The sequence below is a fragment of the Hyla sarda genome, chromosome 8 (genome assembly GCF_029499605.1).
Source record: "Hyla sarda isolate aHylSar1 chromosome 8, aHylSar1.hap1, whole genome shotgun sequence".
Lineage (NCBI taxonomy): Eukaryota > Metazoa > Chordata > Amphibia > Anura > Hylidae > Hyla > Hyla sarda.
Window position 1 is genome coordinate 52304335 of NC_079196.1, and position 19692 is coordinate 52324026.

Here is a 19692-nt window from a genome sequence, read left to right on the forward strand (position 1 = left end):
GCAAAATAGAAGAAGTTCTCCAATGTAATTTAATTTCAATACACAACAATACAAACTATTACACAAGGAGTGCCTGTCTGTGTGTGAACATACCCTAACAGTAGAACCATTAACTGAACACCTCAGCAGTCGTTTTCTGTCATCAAAAACTATGCAATGTGCTAGAGGACTTACTGGGTAAAATCTGTCTTCAAATATTTGGTGTAAATCAGAATGTAGCCTAGGCTGACACATGACCTATTTAATCCTTGGGGAAGATTCATCAAAACCTGTCCAGAGGGAAAATTTGCTGAGTTGCCCATAGCAACCAATCAGATCACTGCTTTCATTTTTTCAGAGGCCTTGCTAAAAATGAAAGAAGCGATCTGATTGGTTGCTATGGGCAACTGGGCAACGTTTACTTTGCACAAGTTTTGATAAATCTCTCCTATCTCAACATTTTTAAGGGTAAATCACCTCTTTGAAGAATAGCATTTTAGTTTTTTGTCCATTCCCCAAAAAAAACGTAAGTGGCACAGACTGGCATGAACTGATGTGACCGCAGCCTCTGGGGGTGCGGAGATAATGACGAAAAAAAAAAAAAGTCTGGTCTTTAGGGTCTATTCACAAGTACAGTATTCTGTGCAGATTTGATGCGCAGGATTTCAAGCTGTGTTCAGTTTACATTGAAATCTGCGGCAGAAAATCCCGCGCATCAAGTCTGCTCAGGATACTGTGTGTGTGAATAGACCATTAAAGGGTAAATGTAACCCCCCTCGTGCTTCACATAACAACCGTATCCAACGTACTCTGGTCAGACCAGTTCCTCGCTGTGTTTACCCTTTGCCATAGCAACCATCACACGTGCATATTGACTGTCTCCTCCGGCACATGCGCACTGAGCCCCTAAGGAGCCTCTATACCTTATCCTGCAGATTGTTTCATCCTCTCTGAGCCTCTACACCTTATCCTGCAGACCGTCTCATCCTCTCCGCACCAGGTAACCCGTCCTACAGGTTGATCTCACTTCATATATCATTATAGAAATTACAATTATTTCCTTTTTTCGTATACAATCAACAGTGTTTTCCAACCAGTGTGCCTCCAGCCGTTGCAAAACTACAACTCCCAGCATGCCCGAACAGCCTTTGGCTGTCCGGGCATGCTGGGAGTTGTAGTTTTGTAACAGCTGGAGTCACCCTGGTTAGAAAACACTACATTACACGTATTTATCCATCCGTCTAAGCTCTAACATTACTGCCCTCATCTTTAACCCCTTTCATATCCTTGCTTACCTTTAAGTATACTAGTGTCCGCTTTTGGCTACGTTTCAATGTTTTTTTGTTGGTTTTTCTTTTTCGGGTGAAAAACTGCCGCGGCCAGATGTTAGCTAAAAGTCAAAAGGGATTTTTGACTTTGTATTTCATTGTACTAGGATTTATGAAATGCCAAAACCACTTGGCGATTTTTGCTCCTTTGGTGTTTTTCACTCATCTTTGGCGTTTTTCTGCGTTTTTGGGCAGTTTTCCAAAATCGCAGCATGTTGAGACTGTGGCATTTAAAAAAAAATAAAAATCTTGGTGTTTCTTTCCATAGAAACCTATAGGAGTAAAAAAAAAAAAACGCCATAAAAAATGCCACGTGCGTTTAGCAATGGCGTTTTTCCTGGAGGGCACATCCCCACCCACCCCCATTTCATCAATAGAAATATGTGAGTCACATGATGAAAAAGATCACGACTTGTTATGATACAAAGTCTTGTAATTCTTTTATTGTGTGGCACTAAAGAAAAAAATTGCAAGACTAAAATCCACTATTTTTGGGGAAAAAGGCCACAAAAACAGCATTTTGGGAGTGAAGAATAACAGGGTAGATTTTTTGGAAACCATGCCTTACTGTATACTTTATCGCTGCATCAGTCCGCCATCCTAATACATTACTTTCTTTATGTTCTGCAAAAGTTGTTTTGCGCTGTACACTGGGTATAGTCCATGCATTTCTCGTATATGCCTTTTCAGCTACCAGGTGAGTTTTGCACATTTTGTTTCACCTCGTCTCCTTGGTTGTTTTTCTCCTTTGTTTTCATTCTATTCTGTAGCAGCTTACCGTAGTCCTTATCAGATAGTTCTATGCAGTGTCCCCATAGACTCACAGGTTATGTTTACTCATAGTTTTCTGTAGTGTATTTTGAGGCATAAAATGGCTGTTTAAGGGTACGTTCACACGTGCAAATTTTTCTGCGGGTTTTCCGCTGCGTATTTGAAAGTGGGCGGGCTCTTCTCGGCTGTCCGCAGCAGGTTTTCTGCGGCGGAATGTACACTGCGGAAAATCCGCCACAAGCCCCATTGGAGTCAGTAGGGACTGTGGCGGATTTTCCGCAGCGTAAATTCCGCCGCGGAAAATCTGCTGCGGACAGCCGAGAAGAGTCCGCCCACTTTCAAATACGCAGCTGAAAACCCGCTAAAAAATCCGCGCGTGTGAACGTACCCTTAGGGTGCGTTCACACGTACAGAATCTGCTGCATATTTTTGCTACATATTTTCTGTAGATGATTTTGCTAGCTATTGAAGCTAATGAGTAACAAAATCAACTGCACAAAATAAGCCGCAAAAATATGCAGCAGATCCTGTACGTGTTAACATACCCTAAGGGTAGGGTCACACATAACAAATCCGCAGCGTATTTTACACTGCGGTTGCCTGTAACCCGACCCATAGTGTGCCTACAGCTGTTGTCACCCCAAACCCCACCCGCCCTACCCTGCCCCCTGGCCTGCTCGCACAGGCAATCGGCCACTCCGCGCAGCCACACAGGGGCCTGCGAGTCATGCGCAGTGTGCTCAGCGACTTGCAGGCCCCTGTGTGGCTGCTCAGAGTGGCGGATTGCTGCTGCGGGCAGGCCGTGGGGTGGCAACAGCTGGAGGCACACTATGGGTCAGGTCACCAGCGGCTTCCGCAGTGTAAAATACACTGTGGATTCGTTACGTGTGAACCTACTCTTAGACATCAAAATGGTAAAAAAAAAATTCCAGTTGTTGAGTTTAATGGAAAAATGGCTGGTAATAAACACATTGGGGGAGAATTACGGTATCAAAACCTGTCCAGAGGAAAAGTTGCCCAGTTGCCCATAGCAACCAATCAGATCGCTTCTTTCATTTCTGAAAAGGCCTCTGAAAAATGAAATAAGCGATCTGATTGGTTGCTACAGGAAACTCAACTACTTTTCCTCTGGACAGGTTTTGATAAATCTTCCCCATTTTATTGTTAATCAGCTGTTATTTTAGAAAAAAAATGTTTTTGCCCTTATTCTAGTTACTTTAGTATCATAGGCTTCTTTCACACTGCCGTTACTACACGGTAGTGTGATGGCCATCAGGGGAGCCGAGGAGAATAGTGAGAGAAAAATGACTGCATGTGCCGCCTTTTTCTCCCACTACAAGATAACAGCGACGGACGGACCCCAAAATAGTAAATGGCATTCATCGGGACCCGTTGCCCTTTGTGCCCCATCCCGATAACAGCCATTAAATGCTAAAAAAAGAAAAAAAGAGCCTAACAGTCGTTTATGGTCGGGTCACGCACAACTACAATGTGTTTATTCAGTTGGTTTGCCACACTTTAATGAAATATTCATAATTTTTATTCATTATTATCCTACACAGATCCAACCTGAAAAAGTGTCCAAGTAGGACTGAAATGTTATGGACTGGATGTTCTGGAAGTAAAACTCCTGGCGGGATGTGATATACGTAGTTTGTGCATAAAACCTTAAGCATGCCATGGATATTGTTCATATGATGCTGTAGGATTACATAGTCCACCAAGAAGACACAAAGTATTGGAGGGGGTTATAATTACTTCTGTTCTTGACAGTTCTACCCCCATGGCCGGGAAGCACTGATAGTGGCCCATGTTCATTTTACGAAGACTACCATTAAAATCAAAGAATGAGCAGGTAATAGCTTCAAGGGCTTCTCCTTAGGAACAACCAGAGCAGCTTTATATTGCATAACCAAGTATAGAGTTTTCTCCTTTAACCCCTTTGCACTTTCGTTTTTTCCTCCTTACGTTTAAAAAAACATAATTCTTTCAATTTTTGCACCTAAAAATCCATATGATGGCTTATTTTTTGCACCACCAATTCTACTTTGTAATGACATCAGTCATTTTACCCAAAAATCATTGTGCTGCAAAATAGAAAAAAAAAACGCCATTTTGCAACTTTTGGGGGCTTCCGTTTCTACGCAGTACATTTTTTGGTAAACATGACACCTTATCATTATTCTGAAGGTCCATACGGTTAAAATGATCCCCTACTTATATAGGTTTGATTTTGTCGCACTTCTGGAAAAAATCATAACTACATGCAGGAAAATTAATACGCTTAAAAATGTCATCTTCTGACCCCTATAACTTTTATATTTCCGCATACGGGGCATTATCAGAGCTAATTTTTTGCGCCGTGATCTGAAGTTTTTAGCGGTACCATTTTTGTATTGTTCGGAATTTTTGATCGCTTTCTATTCATTTTTTCATTATATAAAATGTGACCAAAAAATACGTTATTTTGCACGTACGCCATTGACCGTGCGGTTTAATTAACGATATATTTTTATAACTCGGACACTTCCACATGCGGCGATACCACATATGTTTATTTTTATTTACACAGGTTTTTTTTTTTTTTTTATGGGAAAGGAGAGTGAATCCAAACTTTTATTAGGGAAGGGGTTAAATGATCTTTACTAACTTTTTTTTTTTACAATGTTATAGCCCTCATATAACACTGCACACACTGATCTTTTACATTGATCATTGTTATCCCATAGGATAACATTGATCAATGATTCTGCTGCTTGACTACTCATGCCTGGCGAGTAGTCATTCGGCGATTGGTCACGCAGGAGTAAGGTAGGGGCCCTCCTTATGTGTTCCAGCTGTTCGGAACAGCCGACTGAGCTAGCCGGGGGTAGTTTAGTTTCACTTTAGATGCGGCGATCAACTTTGAACGCCACGTCTAAAGGGTTAATAGCACGCTGCACCGCAATCAGTGCCACGTGCTATTAACCACGGGTCCCGGCTGTTTCTAGAGGCCGGGCCCAACCCGCGTGATAGAAATGGAGCGGACTCATGGCATACAGGTACGTCCTGAGTCCTTAAGTGGCGAAAATGAATAAATAAATGAATAAATAGATAAATATGTGCTTTATCACAATCATTTCAGGATAGACTAGCCATTGGAAGGCATTCATACACCTTGATTATGTACTACAGCATTGTTTTCCAAACAGTTTGTCTCCAGCTGTTTCTAAACTACAACCAGCCTGCTGGGAGTTGTAGTTTTGCAACAGCTGGAGGCACACTGTTTGGAAAACACTATACTACAATGTTACCCAACCTGTGGCACTCATATTATGTTGTGACATCATTCAGGGCATGATGGGAGTTGTAGTTTTGCAACACCACAGGTTGATCTACAGATTCTTCCCACCATGTATGGTACAATGGAGGCAGCAATATAAATCTGAAGCTCCGCATACACAGCTGACCTTCAGATTTATATTTCTGCCTCCATTGTACCATACATGGTATGTTTGGTACAATATGAATTGTGCATTATTTGCATTTATTAATGCCTGAGCACGTGTTTTCCATGTAAAATATAATTTCACGTAAATAAAATGTGTACTGGTGCCTACGCACTTGGAATGGTGTGAAATTTGTATTTATTTATTTTTGGGGAGGGGGAGGCATTTACATGTGCTTTTTTATGCAGTTTTGGGAGGGAAAGGGTGGAAGGGGAAATTAATATGAAAACAATCAAAGATTCTTTTTACACTGCATGTGTGAATGTACTGTAAGGCTGAGCATAGATGGGTACATTTTTAGCCCCCATATTATGCCCACAAGTGCTCAACTGCACATCACCCAGACTGGCAGCAAATATGCATCCGTATTATGCTTCTGGAAATCTGGCCTAAAAAAGTAAAACGGAAAGCGTACCGGTCATATCACAGAAAAATATAATGCTTCTATATGTTAGTCACTAGGTCATGCAGATTTTTTTCATGTCTTTTTTTACGTTTCTAGCTTCTGTATTTGGCTTACAAATCTTTCTGTTCTCCTGCTCAGGAAGGGGCATGGCTGAGGCAAGCACTGAACCCACATTCACTTCCTCCCTAAGTCTGCTTTTCTGTGCTGGGTCTCTTCATCCAATCACTATAGGCTACTATCCCCTCTGTTTTCATGCTGCAGTCTGATAGACAGGACAGGAGTGAGCACAGAGGAGTGCTGGTCCCACCCTCACTTACTTGGCCTTGTCCCTGCCTGTGCTTCAGCTAGGACAAAGATGATGCTGCAGCCAGACAGGATTATGTTCTGGATGCTATGGGGACCTCTAGTGGTCTTTTTTTTTTTTTTTGACTATTGAAGTGTCTATTGAAGTTACCAAGGAGAGGGTGATAACTACATAACAAATGTTTTTTTGTTTGTTTTGCAGGGCTGAAGTCTGTGGATCAGCTTCCAAAGTCAATCTGTGTAAGGTGAGAAGGTGTACTAATATGGCCTATTAAAGGGAAGGTCTCCACAGGTCATAGTGGCCATTTCAGAAATCTGGGACCACAAACAATTTCTGCCTGGTCCTCCTCAGAGCGCAGCACAAGTGATGCATGAATTATTAAAAAGTCTGTGAGAGTTTCTATAAATTTGTACACAGCACCCTCAGCTTTCCAAGGAAGGCCAAGCAGCGATCAGCGATGGTCTGAGATACCGGACCACCACCATTTAAATTTCTGTCATCAATATTCCTCCCCTCTCTCTTCAGGTGTCAGCAGAGAGCACTGTGGTCAGACAGAAAGGAAATTCAAAAAGAAAAGAACTTCCTCTGTAGTATACAGCAGCTTAAGGGTAGTGGAAGGATTAGGATTTTGAAATAGAAGTAATATACAAATCTGTTTAACTTTCTGGCACAAGTTGATTAAATTTTTTTTTTTTGAGTACCCCTTTAAGCCAAGTGCCGCAGCCATCAACGCTCACAGGGTTTCAACTTGACGCCATCTAATTACAAAAGTTGTGCTTTAGTTTAAATGCAAAAAAGCATGAATAAACATCTGCATCTGAATAGCTTAGAAGAATCTGCCAAGTAAAGGTGAAGTACATAACTTTCTATCACTGGGCTGCACTTAACCTGAATCACTTGAGAAGATCTACATTATTATTAGTGACTGATCTTTTTGTTCTTTCCCACTTCAGAATAGTCAAACACATGACTAATCGTAATAGGTATGCAGGTGTAAGCAAAGCTGCTAACACAGACTGGTAAAGTGCAGTCATGGGGTGCACCAGTGTTTCCCAACCTGGGTGCCTCCAGCTGCTGCAAAACTACAACTCCCAGCCTTTGGCTGTCCAGGCATGCTGGGAGTTGTAGTTTTGCAACAATCGAACGCACACTGGTTCTCACAGGTGCCCTTTTGGCCAAGATAATGCATACCAGCCAAGCTACATTCCAGCCAAATTTATAATAAACCCTATGATGAAATTAAAAGTTTGTATCTTATGGCTAAGTTTCTACTTGTTTTTTTTTAATTTATTTATTTTTTTAAACTCCAAGAAAAACGCCAATTCTGCCACATGGCGTTTTTTCGGCCAAAAAAAAAAAAACACTGCGGCCAGATGTTAGCTGTAAATCAATGAGAAATCGCGGAATTCTTATTCCACTTTTCACTTTGGCGTTTTTTTAAACCTTTTAGCATTTTTTTTCACTCTTTTTTGGCGGTTTTCAGCTCCTTGGCGGTTTTCCAAAATTGCAGCATGTTGAGCCACTGGCAATTTTTGTTGTCAAAATCGTGGCGTTTTTCTCCCATAGAAGTCTATGGAAGTGAAAATACGCCAAGAAAAATGATATGTGGGTTTTGACTTTGGCGTTTTTGCAGGCGGTTTTTATTCTTTTTGGACTTTAGCGATCCAAAAAAGTGGAGATGCCTTTTTTAAAGGGTACCTCTCATCAAAAAAACTTTTGATATATTATTGATTAATGTATGCAGAATAACTTTACAATTGCATGTTATTAAAAAATATGCTTCTTTCTATATAATTTTCCACTTTGAAGAAATGACCACTAGGGGTCTCCCTACCAGTCCGGTCAGCAAGCATTTCAGACTCATGCTGGAGTCCTAAACACTACGAGCTGCCAGTCTGCTTTGTTCACAAAGGAGAACTCTTAGAGCTGCCAGCCTGCTTTGTTCACAGCCTGTTTGGCTGTGAACAAAGCGGGCTGGCAGCTCTGAGTGTTTAGGACTCCAGCATGAGTCAGAAATGCTTGCTGCCAGGACTGATTGGGAAAAATACAATAGAAAGAAGCATATTTTTCATTAACATGCTATTGGAAAGTTATTCAACATTCATTAAACTGAAATATATCAAAAGTTTATTTGATGAGAGGTACCCTTTAATAACATTTCGTAGGCTATCATTAAAAAAAAGGATACAGTAGTGAAGGAAAAAATTGTATCTAACGAAATTTATCTTTTTTTATAACAAAATTTTTATAAATTTTTAAAACAGGGATCAATTTATGTGGGCGGGCCGAGACCTAAAAATGTAGCCGGCTATAATAAAAATGTAGTGTGTGTATGTTTTTAACTTTTTTTCTTTATTATTTACATTTTTTTAGGTAGTACTACTACTCTCAGCATGGAACCCACTGTTCCATGATGGGAGTAGTAGTACCTGTACTAATTGACAGAGCGCCCGTTGAGATCCTTCTGTATAATTTGTAGATGCGGCCAGCCGCTCTTCTATGGTCCCCTGCACTGCCGTATATATACACCTATTCACAGCTGTGATTGGCCAGATGGTTCCAGCCAATCACAGCTCTCTGTGGGAAATAGGAATATGTGTATATATACGTCAGTGCAGGGGACCATAGAAGAGCGGCCGGCCGCATCTATACATTATACAGGAGGATCCCAGCGGGTGTCAGGAGTGACATCCACTGTGATCTTTCCTTACCTGAAGGTACTACTACTCCCAACATGGAGCACACTCTGCTCCATACTGGGAGCTGTTGTACCTGCATTAATAGACAGATCGCACCAGGTGTCAGAAATTACACTCGCTGCGATCTGTCTATTAATGCAGGTACTACAGCTCCCAGCATGGAGCAGAGTGTGATCCATGTTGGGAGTAGTAGTACCTGCAGGTAAGAACAAATCACAGCGGGTATCACTACTGACACCTGCTGCGATGGTCCTGTCTATTGCAGAGATGGAGTGGCTTTCTCCTGTGTTCGCATCTCTGCACTATACTCTGGCCGGCCACTCACTCATTCATATTTCCCTCAGAGAGCGGTGATTGCCTGCAACCATCCGGCCAATCTCCACTCTGGGCGGAAAATATGAATGAATGATGTTCTATTCACATCACTGGCCGGAGTATAGTGCAGAGATGCGAGCACTGTATACAGCCGCATCTCTGCTATATTATGGACGATCGCACCGGGTGTCACGACTGACACCCGGGGCGATATGTCTATTAGTACAGGTACTACTACTCCCATCATGGAACAGTCTGTTCCATGCTGGGAGTAGTAGTACTACCTAAAAAATGTAAAAAAAAACATTGAAAAAAAGTGAAACACACACACTTTATTAAAAATGTATTCAAATTTTGTTATAAAATATGTATATTTAGTTAAATAAAAATGTTTACATCACTGCTGCATCCTTTTTATTTTTTTTGGTACCAAAAAAAAACTGCCAAGTTGCAATTTCCACACAAATGAAAAAATGCCAGAAAAATGCCAGACACAGGAAATTGCACTGCAGTTTTTTCTTGCGTTTTTTCTTGCGTTTTTTTCAAACCAAAAAATGCAGGACAAAAAAACAAATAGAAACTTAGCCTCTCCCTTGTTCCTACTGAAGAAATCATAAAAAAAAAAAAAAATAAATCACAATTAGTTTAATCTAAACCAAGAGTAAAGTGGTCTGTGTATTGTGGACTTCACTACATATAGTGGCTGTGACCTTATATCTTTACTCGTTATTCGCCTGGTATTATGACGACTGCTTGCATAGGACTATAGTGTCCTTTTCTCCATAGATGGATTAATAGAAATGGTTATTCATTTGGTGGATTCAATGTGATCATATGTGATAATTCTGATTACTTTAGTTTTTCATTGTGGTTTCTTTTACAGGTATTGGGAAAGCTGGAAGTTCTTGACCCAGAAGGTATACAGCAGTTTCATGTTTTATTAAGGGCTATTTCAGATCATAGATCTTGAATATATCATATTAAAGGGGTTATCCAGGGAAAAAACTTTTTATTTTATTTTATATATATCAACTGGCTCCAGAAAGTTAAACAGATTTGCAAATGACTTCTATTAAACATTTTTTAATCCTTCCAATAATTATCAGCTGCTGAAGTTGAGTTGTTCTTTTCGGTCTAAGTGCTCTCTGATGACACCTGTCTCGGGAACTGTCCAGAGTAAAAGCAAATCCCCATAGCAAACCTCTTCTACTCAGTTCCCAAGACAAGCAGAAATGTCAGCAGAGAGCACTGTTTCCCGACAGAAAAGAACAACTCGACTTCAGCAGCTAATAATTATTGGAAGGATTAAGATTTTTTAATAGAAGCCATTTACAAATCTGTTTAACTTTCTGGAGCCAGTTGATATATATATATATATATATATATATATATATATATATAAAAATGTTTTTTCCTGGATAACCCCTTTAATATAATATGATGAAGATGTTAACAAGTTGATATCATATTTAGGCAATGGGGCCCCTTCAGAGTTTTTCCCTGTATACATTCACCTGAATAGAGCTGTGATGTAGCCCCTCGTGAAACATCTCCTGGTTTGGCTGGATTTTCTCTTGTTTCTCTCTGTGTTGCTGTTGAGATCAGGCTTTGATCTGTGCCGTTCAGGAGAACGAGGTACATGGCCAAGATGGATGCACTTTCTCTATGAATAAGCCAAAGGGGCCCAATTCTCCAGATCAGTGGTGACCCACAAACAAGATTGTTATGGCATATACTAGGTAGATACAACTGGCATAACTATATGGGATGCAGAGGTAGCAGCCACATCTGGACCCTGTGATTGAGGGTGCCCCAAGGCCCTATAAGAATGGAACATGGTAGATATGGGCCTTGATGAATAAATAGTGGAGATTTTCTGCTGTCAACTCTTTCCGAGACAATTACAAAGGGGTTGTCTTTCTTAGAAAGCACATTTTAAAAATATAGCTGCAAGCAGCAATATAGGTGGCCAAGCGGCACAGCCGGGTTATAGGACAGGATTGCTGTGACCCCTGATGGTGGAGGAGGTGATCATGGACATGTGTGCAAATGTTTACATTGTTCTTACTAGTTATTTAAGAGAAAACTATGTTTGCAGAATATTTCGCAAACCAACATGACGGCTCAACCATGTGATCCATGGTGGTACAGAATGTGATCACGAACATGTGTGCTAATTTTCGCAATGTTCTGACCAGTTATTTTAGAGAAAACTATGTTTGCAGAATATTGTGCAATTCAATATGGCCGCCAAATATAGTGATCAAGTGTGGTACAGAAAGTGAGTACTTTACCATTGTGCAAAGAAATATAACTTTTAGATTAATAGTGTACATATAACACACATTTAAAAAAGTTGCACATTATTATTGATGCTGGCTAAATGTTATTGGTGTGCGGTGGCCATATTGAATATTCAAATGAACCAGCTTTAACAACCTTAGTACAGGAGGTAACCATGAACATGTCTGCCAAATTATACGTTATTCTAACACATGGTTTCAGAGAAGAAGATGTTTGTAGTAGTGACCCCCCGACCTACGATGGCCCCGACATACGATCATTTCAACATACAATGGCCTCTCAAAGGCTATGGCATGTTGAAGGCAGCATCAACATACGATGCTTTTGTATGACGGGGCCATCGCATAAACGGCATCGGGCAGCGCAGACTGCTTCAGCTGCCACCGGATAGCGGTTTACGGTGCCCCGTGTGGTCCGCTGACGATCACTTATCTGTCCTCGGGGCTCCAGCGTGTCCTCTTCGGGATCCGCTGCATCGTGGGCGCTCTCCTCCAACTTCATCACGCCGCTGCGCACGCCATCCCGTCATCCAATAGGAGCGGCGTGATGGCGATGACGGAGAGCGAGGATGCCGGGGAAGCAGAGGCCTTGCCGAAGCATTGGGGACACCCCAGGGACGCGGCAACAGTGATGGAAGGCGACATCCAGGGCAGCGGTGATGAGCGGTAACGGTCTGGAGCGGCGGGGACAGGTGAGTATAACCTCCAATACCAGTGGTCTTCAACCTGCGGGCCTCCAGATGTTGCAAAACTACAACTGTCGTAGTTTTGCAACATCTGGAGGTCCGCAGGTTGTAGACCACTGTCCTATACTTTACATTGCACGGATCCCTCAACATACAATGGTTTCAACAAACGATGGTCCGTTCGGAACGGATTACCATCGTATGTTGAGGGACCACTGTATATTGTGCAATCCAAGATGGCAGCCAAACCATGTGACCAACAGACTTGTAGTTAACAAATCTGACTCTGCACAACAGTGTCACCACATACAGTGATTTCTATATCTGTAGCTGTAGCGGTTCCAGAGAAGAAGATTTTTGAATATTGTGAAAAATTGCCACAAAAACCAAGATGGCGGCCTTACCATGTGACCTATGACCTTTCTATTACATAAGATTAAGCACAGCTCATGGGTTTACCACTATGCAAAGTCACATCTGTTTTGGAGTAAGGGTGCGTTCACACACAGTAATTGAAGAGGAATTTACTTGAGTAATTCCTCTTGAATTCTCCGCGCCAAATTAATGCACCTCCCCTCTGCCCATTGACTTTAATGTTATTTCTGCTGTCCTGTTCACACTAGCAGAATTCCGACGCTGAATTCCGTTCCGCTTGAAGAAAGAACATGTTCATTCTTCAAGCGGAATCCGCTAGCAGAAATCAATTGAAGTCAATGGTAAAAAAAAAATTCCGCCCGACATCGTTTTCGCGCGGAATTCGCGCGCAATTTGTGCGGAAATTGCTGAAAAACCCTTCACTTCTTTCTCCCCCATGTCCACGGGCAATTCCGCACATATTGCGCGCGAAATTTGCGGGAAAATTCTTTTTTCCGCCCGCAAATTTTTCAGCGTGAATTACTCTTCATTTACTCCGTTTGAACGCACCCTAACAGTGCAGCAGATATAAGCATTTGAAGTCTGCGGCGGAATAATAATAAAAATAATCTGAGTAAAAACAATAGGTGTCCAGTGCAACTTCGATGCTTGGCCACCTAATAACCTATAGGACCCACAGATACTAGACAAAGAGAACAGCCACAAAAAGCATCTCTCTCTGGAGGACTCGGCATGTCCAAGCATTATACAGTGACCCCCCGACATACAATCATTTCAACATACGACGGCCATCGCATGTTGAAGGCAGCATCAACATACGATGCTTTTGTATGTCGGGGCCATCGCATAAACGGCTATCCGGCAGCACAGACTGCTTCAGCTGCCACCGGATAGCCGTTTACGGTGCCCCGTGTGGTCCGCTGACGATCACTTACCTGTCCTCGGGGCTCCGGCGCGTCCTCTTCGGGATCCCTGCATCGTCGGCGCTCTCTATCGTCGTCGTTACCACGTCGCTGCGCACGCCTTCCCGCCATCCAATAGGAGCGGGGTGTGTAGCATCGTGATGGCGGCGACGGAGAGCGAGGATGCCGGGGAAGCAGAGGACTTGCCGCAGCGTCGGGGGCTCCCCGGGGACGCGGCGACAGCGATGGAAGGCGACATCCAGGGCAGCGGTGATGGTCCGGAGCGGCGGGGACACGTGAGTATAACCTCCAATACTAGTGGTCTTCAACCTGCGGACCTCCAGATGTTGCAAAACTACAACTCCCAGGCATGCTGGGTATTGTAGTTTTGCAACATCTGGAGGTCCGCAGGTTGTAGACCACTGTCCTATACTTTACATAGCACGGAACCCTCAACATACGATGGTTTCAACAAACGATGGTCCATTTGGAACAGATTACCATCGTATGTTGAGGGATCACTGTATAGACATCATTAATTTAAATGGGAACTGTGTAATGCTTGATTATCCCTGCAGGGGAGCTGCAGGGAGATTGAACACTTGTGGACTGGGTTCTGCCATAGTTCACAGCTGATCACATAGGGTATGTTCACATAGGATTATCCAAAGCTGTGACACTTAAAATAGTCCAAATAAAGTATTTTGTATTTTTCAGAACTGATTGATTATACATATAGGGGGAGATTTATCAACACCTGTCCAGAGGAAAAGTCGCTGAGTTTCCCATAGCAACCAATCAGATGGCTTCTTTCATTTTATAAAAGGTCTGTGAAAAATGAAAGAAGCCATCTGATTGGTTGCTATGGGCAACTCAGCGACTTTTCCTCTGGGACAGGTTTTGATAAATCTCCCCCATAGTGTATATAATGCTGTTCTTTAGGGTTAATCAAGTTCCTAATAAAATCACAGTCACAAGTCAACATAGACTTTGAGTCCTTTTTGTCCACATCTTTTATCTCTTGGATGGATCTGTATTTAGTACAGTGTTTTCCATGCAGCGTGTCTCCAGCTGCTGCAAAGCTACAACCTCCAGCATGCCTGGAGTTGTAATTTTGCAACAGCTGGAGGCACACTGTTTGGAAAACACTGATTTAATATGTTTGAGTCTGTCACCAGGCCTTCCAGGGCAGCACATTAATATTTGCATCTTCTATATATTCCCTATTTTAGATAATGATAATCCACAATCCAGCATTTCGATGTCTCTGTGAGTATAATGTCTTTAAAAGAAATCTTTCAATCATATGAATACAGGGGGTAAACAACAGCAGTGATATTTTGGGGGGTTCCCAAGAGCTAAACTCTCCATCCATCTCATCATACCGATCATTTTGTGTAAATCTTTCTACAATCTACTTCATTACTGACTCCTGAGGTCACTGGTACAAATGGCAAATATATTACATTTATCTTACCTATCTACCGTATATACTCGAGTATACGCCGACCCGAATATAAGCCGAGGCCCCTAATTTCACCCCCAAAACATCATCATCCAGACCCCCGTCATCATCCCCCCCCTTCATCATTACCGCCTGTCAATCCCTTCATCAGTGGTCTTCAACTGTGTTGCAAAACTACAACTCCCAGCCATCGGCTGTCCGGGCATGCTGGGAGTTGTAGTTTTGAAACCTCTGGAGATCCGCAGATTTAAGACCACTGCAGCCTTCGTCATCATTCAGACACCCCCTTTAGTTTTCTACTCACCTCCCCTCAGTGGGAAGGAAGGGTGAGCTGGTCCGGGCCATCTATTCTGCAGGGACCATCCGGTGGGGAGGGTTAGTCGTTTCAGGCTGTCCATTTTCACCGGGGGGCCCTCTCCTCCGATCTCCATGCCCGGCCCCGGACTAGTGACGTTGCCTTGACGACGACGCACAGGGACATTCATGCGCGTCCCTGTGCGTCGTCATCAAGGCAAAGTCACTAGTCCCGGAGAAGAGGGCCCCCAGGGTGAAAATGGACAGCCCGGAACGACTAACCCTCCCCACCGGACGGTCCCTGCAGCATGGATGGCCCGGCCCAGCTCACCATCCTTCCCACCGAGGGGAGGTGAGTAGAAAACTAAAGGGGGTGTCTGGATGATGACGAAGGCCGCAGTGGTCTTCAACCTGCGGACCTCCAGAGGTTTCAAAACTACAACTCCCAGCATGTCCGGGCAGCCGATGGCTGTCCGGGCATGCTGGGAGTTGTAGTTTTGCAACATCTGGAGGTCCGTAAGTTGAAGATCACTGAGAAGGGATTGAGAGGCAGAGAGTTTACTCGAGTATAAGCCGAGGGGGGCATTTTGAGCACGAAAATTCGTGCTGAAAAACTCGGCTTATACTCGAGTATATACGGTATACAGACAAATGATTAATTGTTACATTTATTTCTTCCTGTTTCTGCAGGGTGAGTCCAGAATTCACAACAAAGGTCAGTTTCTTAGTAAATTGCACATGGGTTAATGTTAAAGGGGCTTTGTGGGTTTTTCCAGGGTAAAAAAAAAATGGATCTGACACTGCGGAATGTCAGCAGCGGATATTCCACCTCCAAAATAAAGGTCTTATTTATTCTTCATGTAGAATCCATGCCACAGACATTGCCATCTATGGGGAATTTTCATTTCTTGCTATGTTAACTTCTTTCCCAACCAGAAATTTTAACCCGTAGACGGTTTGAAAAATTATGTCCGGTTGCATCTGTTTTTTAACTCCTTGGGGACGGAGGGCGTACCTATACGCCCTCAGCCCGCTTCCTGTCTATAACGTGGGGCCCTACCTGCCTCCTCGCTGTCCGATCACCGAATGACTGCTCAGTGCCTGAGATCCAGGCATGAGCAGTCAAGCGGCAGAATCATTGATCACTGGTTTCCTATGATAAACCATTGATCAATGTAAAAGATCAGTGTGTGCAGTGTTATAGGTCCCTATAAGAGCTATAACACTGCAAAAAAAAAGTTTTTTTTTAATAAAGATCATTTAACCCCTTCCCTAATAAAAGTTTGAATCACCCCCCTTTTCCCAATAAAAAAAACCGATGTAAATAAAAATAAACATATGTGGTATCACCATGTGCGGAAATGTCCGAATTATAAAAATATATCATTAAGTAAACCGTACAGTAAATGGTGTACGTACACGCAAAAAATTTTCAAAGTCCAAAACACCGTATTTTTGGTCACTTTTTATATAATAAAAAAATGAATAAAAAGTGATCAAAAAGTCAGATCAATACATAAATGGTACCGCTAAAAACTTCAGATCACGGCGCAAAAAATGAGCCCTCATACTGCCCCATGTGCGGAAAAATAAAAAAGTTATAGGAGTCAGAAATGACAATTTTAAACATATACATTTTCCTGCAGATGCAAATCAAAAAATGTTGCATTATCTTGTAATACCTTTTTTTATTGGACTAACAGAATTTTGTAGAAAAGCTTTCGGGATTCCTCCCTTTGTCAAGTCTAAAGCAAATCTAAGCTCACAAGCAGAAGGCACGGGTTACATCTCACAAATATGCAGGGGTTAAGACAATAGATGTAGAGAATTCACACTAAGATGGGCCATAAATTGTCCTGCTATAGGAACATAAACTACATGTAGTCTATGTAGTCTATTTAGTCTTGTTCCTATAGCAGGACAATTTATGGCCCATCTTAGTGTGAATTCTCCACATCTATTGTCTTAACCCCTGCATATTTGTGAGATGTAACCCGTGTCTTCTGCTTGTGAGCTTAGATTTGCTTTAGACTTGATAAAGGGAGGAATCCCGAAAGCTTCTCTACAAAATTCTGTTAGTCCAATAAAAAAAAGGTATTACAAGATAATGCAACATTTTTTGATTTGCATCTGCATCACTGGATTAATATGGCTACTCAAATTTACTACATTTTCCTGCAAGTACGACAAAATCAAACCTATATAAGAAGGGTATCATTTTAATCATATGGACCTACAGAATAAAGAGAAGGTGTCATGTTTACCGAAAAATGTACTGTGTAGAAATGGAAGCCCCCAAAAGTTAGAAAATTGCTTTTTTTCCTAAATTTTCTCGCACAATGATTTTTTTCCCCGTTTCACTGTAGATTTTTGGGTAAAATGACTGATGTCATTACAAAGTAGAATTGGTGGCGCAAAAAATAAGCCATCATAAGGATTTTTAGCTGCAAAATTGAAAGGGTTATGGTTTTTAAAAGGTAAGGAGGAAAAAACAAAAGTGCAAAAACTGGAAAACCCACCATCCCCAAGGGGTTAAGGCCCGTTTCACACTACAAAATTACTCAGTTTTAAAGATCCGTGCGAAGTTCGATATGAAAATCAGCTGTAAAACGGCAGTTACAAAATCCTATACGGCCATACGGCCGTTAGAAAATCCCATTTATAGCCTGTGGGATTTTTCTAAAAGACGTTTTAACCCGTTATAGCCCGTTATTAATAACGGCCGTTATTTTGTGACGGAAGAATAGTGCATCTGAGATTAAAAGTGTAGGTTTTGATTTGCATGGAGAGAAAGCAGGTTATCTGCGTATGCGGCAGCCTTGTGCTGGGTTTCACTCAGATAAATTCCTTTAACTAGGGATGTCCCAATACCGATACTAGTATCGGTATCGGGGCCGATACTCGGCATTTGCATGGTATCGGGGACTCGTTTAATGTGCCCGATACCATGCCCGATACCTGGTGCTTTGCGGCGCTGTCCCGTTCTCCGCTGTCCCGTTCTCCGCTGTCCCGTTCGCATCATTGCGTCCTATGGAGGAGCATGTGACACACGTCACTCCACCTCCCCTGCGCCCAGCGCAACGCGTAAGAGTGACGTGTATGTCACATGCTTCTCCGTAGGACGCAATGATGCGATCAGGAGAACAGGACTGCGGGGCGGCTACACCCGAGGACAGCCGCAGGTGAGTGCTGTCTATATAAGAGGGCGGGGGCTGCTGTCTATAAAGGGGGGCTGCTGTCTATATAAGGGGGGGGGGCTGCTGTCTATAAAGGGGGGAGCTGCTGTCTATAAGGGGAGCTGCTGTTTTTAAGGGGGAGCTTCTGCCTATAAGGGGGGGCTGCTGTCTATAAGGGGGGCTGCTGTCTATAAGGGGGGCTTCTGTCTATAAGGGGGGCTGCTGTCTATAAGGGGCGGGGGTGCTGTCTATATAACTGGGGGGCTGCTGTCTATATAACTGGGGGGCTGCTGTCTATATAAGGGGGGGCTGCTTTCTATAAGGGGGGCTGCTGTCTATAAGTTGGGGGGCTGCTGTCTATAAGGGGGGCTGCTGTCTATAAGGGGGGCTGCTGTCTATAAGGGGGGGGGGGCTGCTGTCTATATAAGGGGGGGCTGCTGTCTATAAGGGGGGCTGCTGTCTATATAAGGGGGGCTGCTGTCTATAAGGGGGGGCTGCTGTCTATATAAGAGGGGGCTAAGGGGGGCTGCTGTCTATTAGGGGGGGCTGCTGTCTATATAAAGGGGAAGGGCTGCTGTCTATATAAAGGGGAAGGGCTTCTGTCTATATAAAGGGGAAGGGCTGCTGTCTATATAAGGGGGGGGGCTGCTGTCTATATAAGGGGGGCTGCTGTCTATATAAGGGGGGGGGGCTGTTGTCTATAAGGGGGGGGCTGCTGTCTATATAAGGGGGGGCTTCTGTCTATAAGGGGGGGATGCTGTCTATATAAGGGGGGGCTGCTGTCTATATGGGAGGCTGCTGTCTATAAGGGGGGGGGCTGCTGTCTATAAGGGGGGGCTGCTGTCTATATAAGGGGGGGCTGCTGTCTATATAAGGGGGGGCTGCTGTCTATAAGGGGGGGCTGCTGTCTATATAAAGGGGAAGGGCTGCTGTCTATATAAAGGGGAAGGGCTTCTGTCTATATAAGGGGGGACTGCTGTCTATAAGGGTCTGGCCTGCTCCCAACAAGGGGGGACACTGCTCCCTGTCTACAAGGAGGGGGCCCACTGTCTACAAGGAGGGGTGGCCCCTCTGTCTACAAGTGGGACAAGGGGGGGCGCTGTCTACAAGGGGGGGGCTGCGGTCGACAGGGGGGCTGCTACTAATGTCTGCAACTATCTATACTACCTACAAGTGGATACTACCTACTATTAAAGGCAAT

General features: G+C 43.2%; 1 protein-coding gene across 8 annotated transcripts in view; it reads left to right on the top strand.

Moving 5' to 3' along the window:
* The first annotated feature begins 365 nt into the window (after nt 1–365).
* The window catches only part of ERICH2 (glutamate rich 2), a 60007-nt gene continuing 40680 nt past the window's right edge, over nt 366–19692 (top strand). For 3 of the 8 annotated variants that reach the window (XM_056536162.1, XM_056536165.1, XM_056536166.1), the window contains exons 1-6: nt 610–979; nt 3641–3933; nt 6478–6520; nt 10174–10207; nt 14789–14825; nt 16006–16030. In XM_056536162.1, coding sequence (XP_056392137.1) covers nt 3926–3933; nt 6478–6520; nt 10174–10207; nt 14789–14825; nt 16006–16030 — 147 coding nt within the window. In that variant the 5' untranslated portion in view covers nt 610–979; nt 3641–3925. Of the gene's footprint in view, nt 448–609; nt 980–3640; nt 3934–6477; nt 6521–6801; nt 7126–10173; nt 10208–14788; nt 14826–16005; nt 16031–19692 lie in introns of those variants that run through there. The other 5 variants (XM_056536158.1, XM_056536161.1, XM_056536159.1 and 2 more) reach the window with 4 other exon arrangements.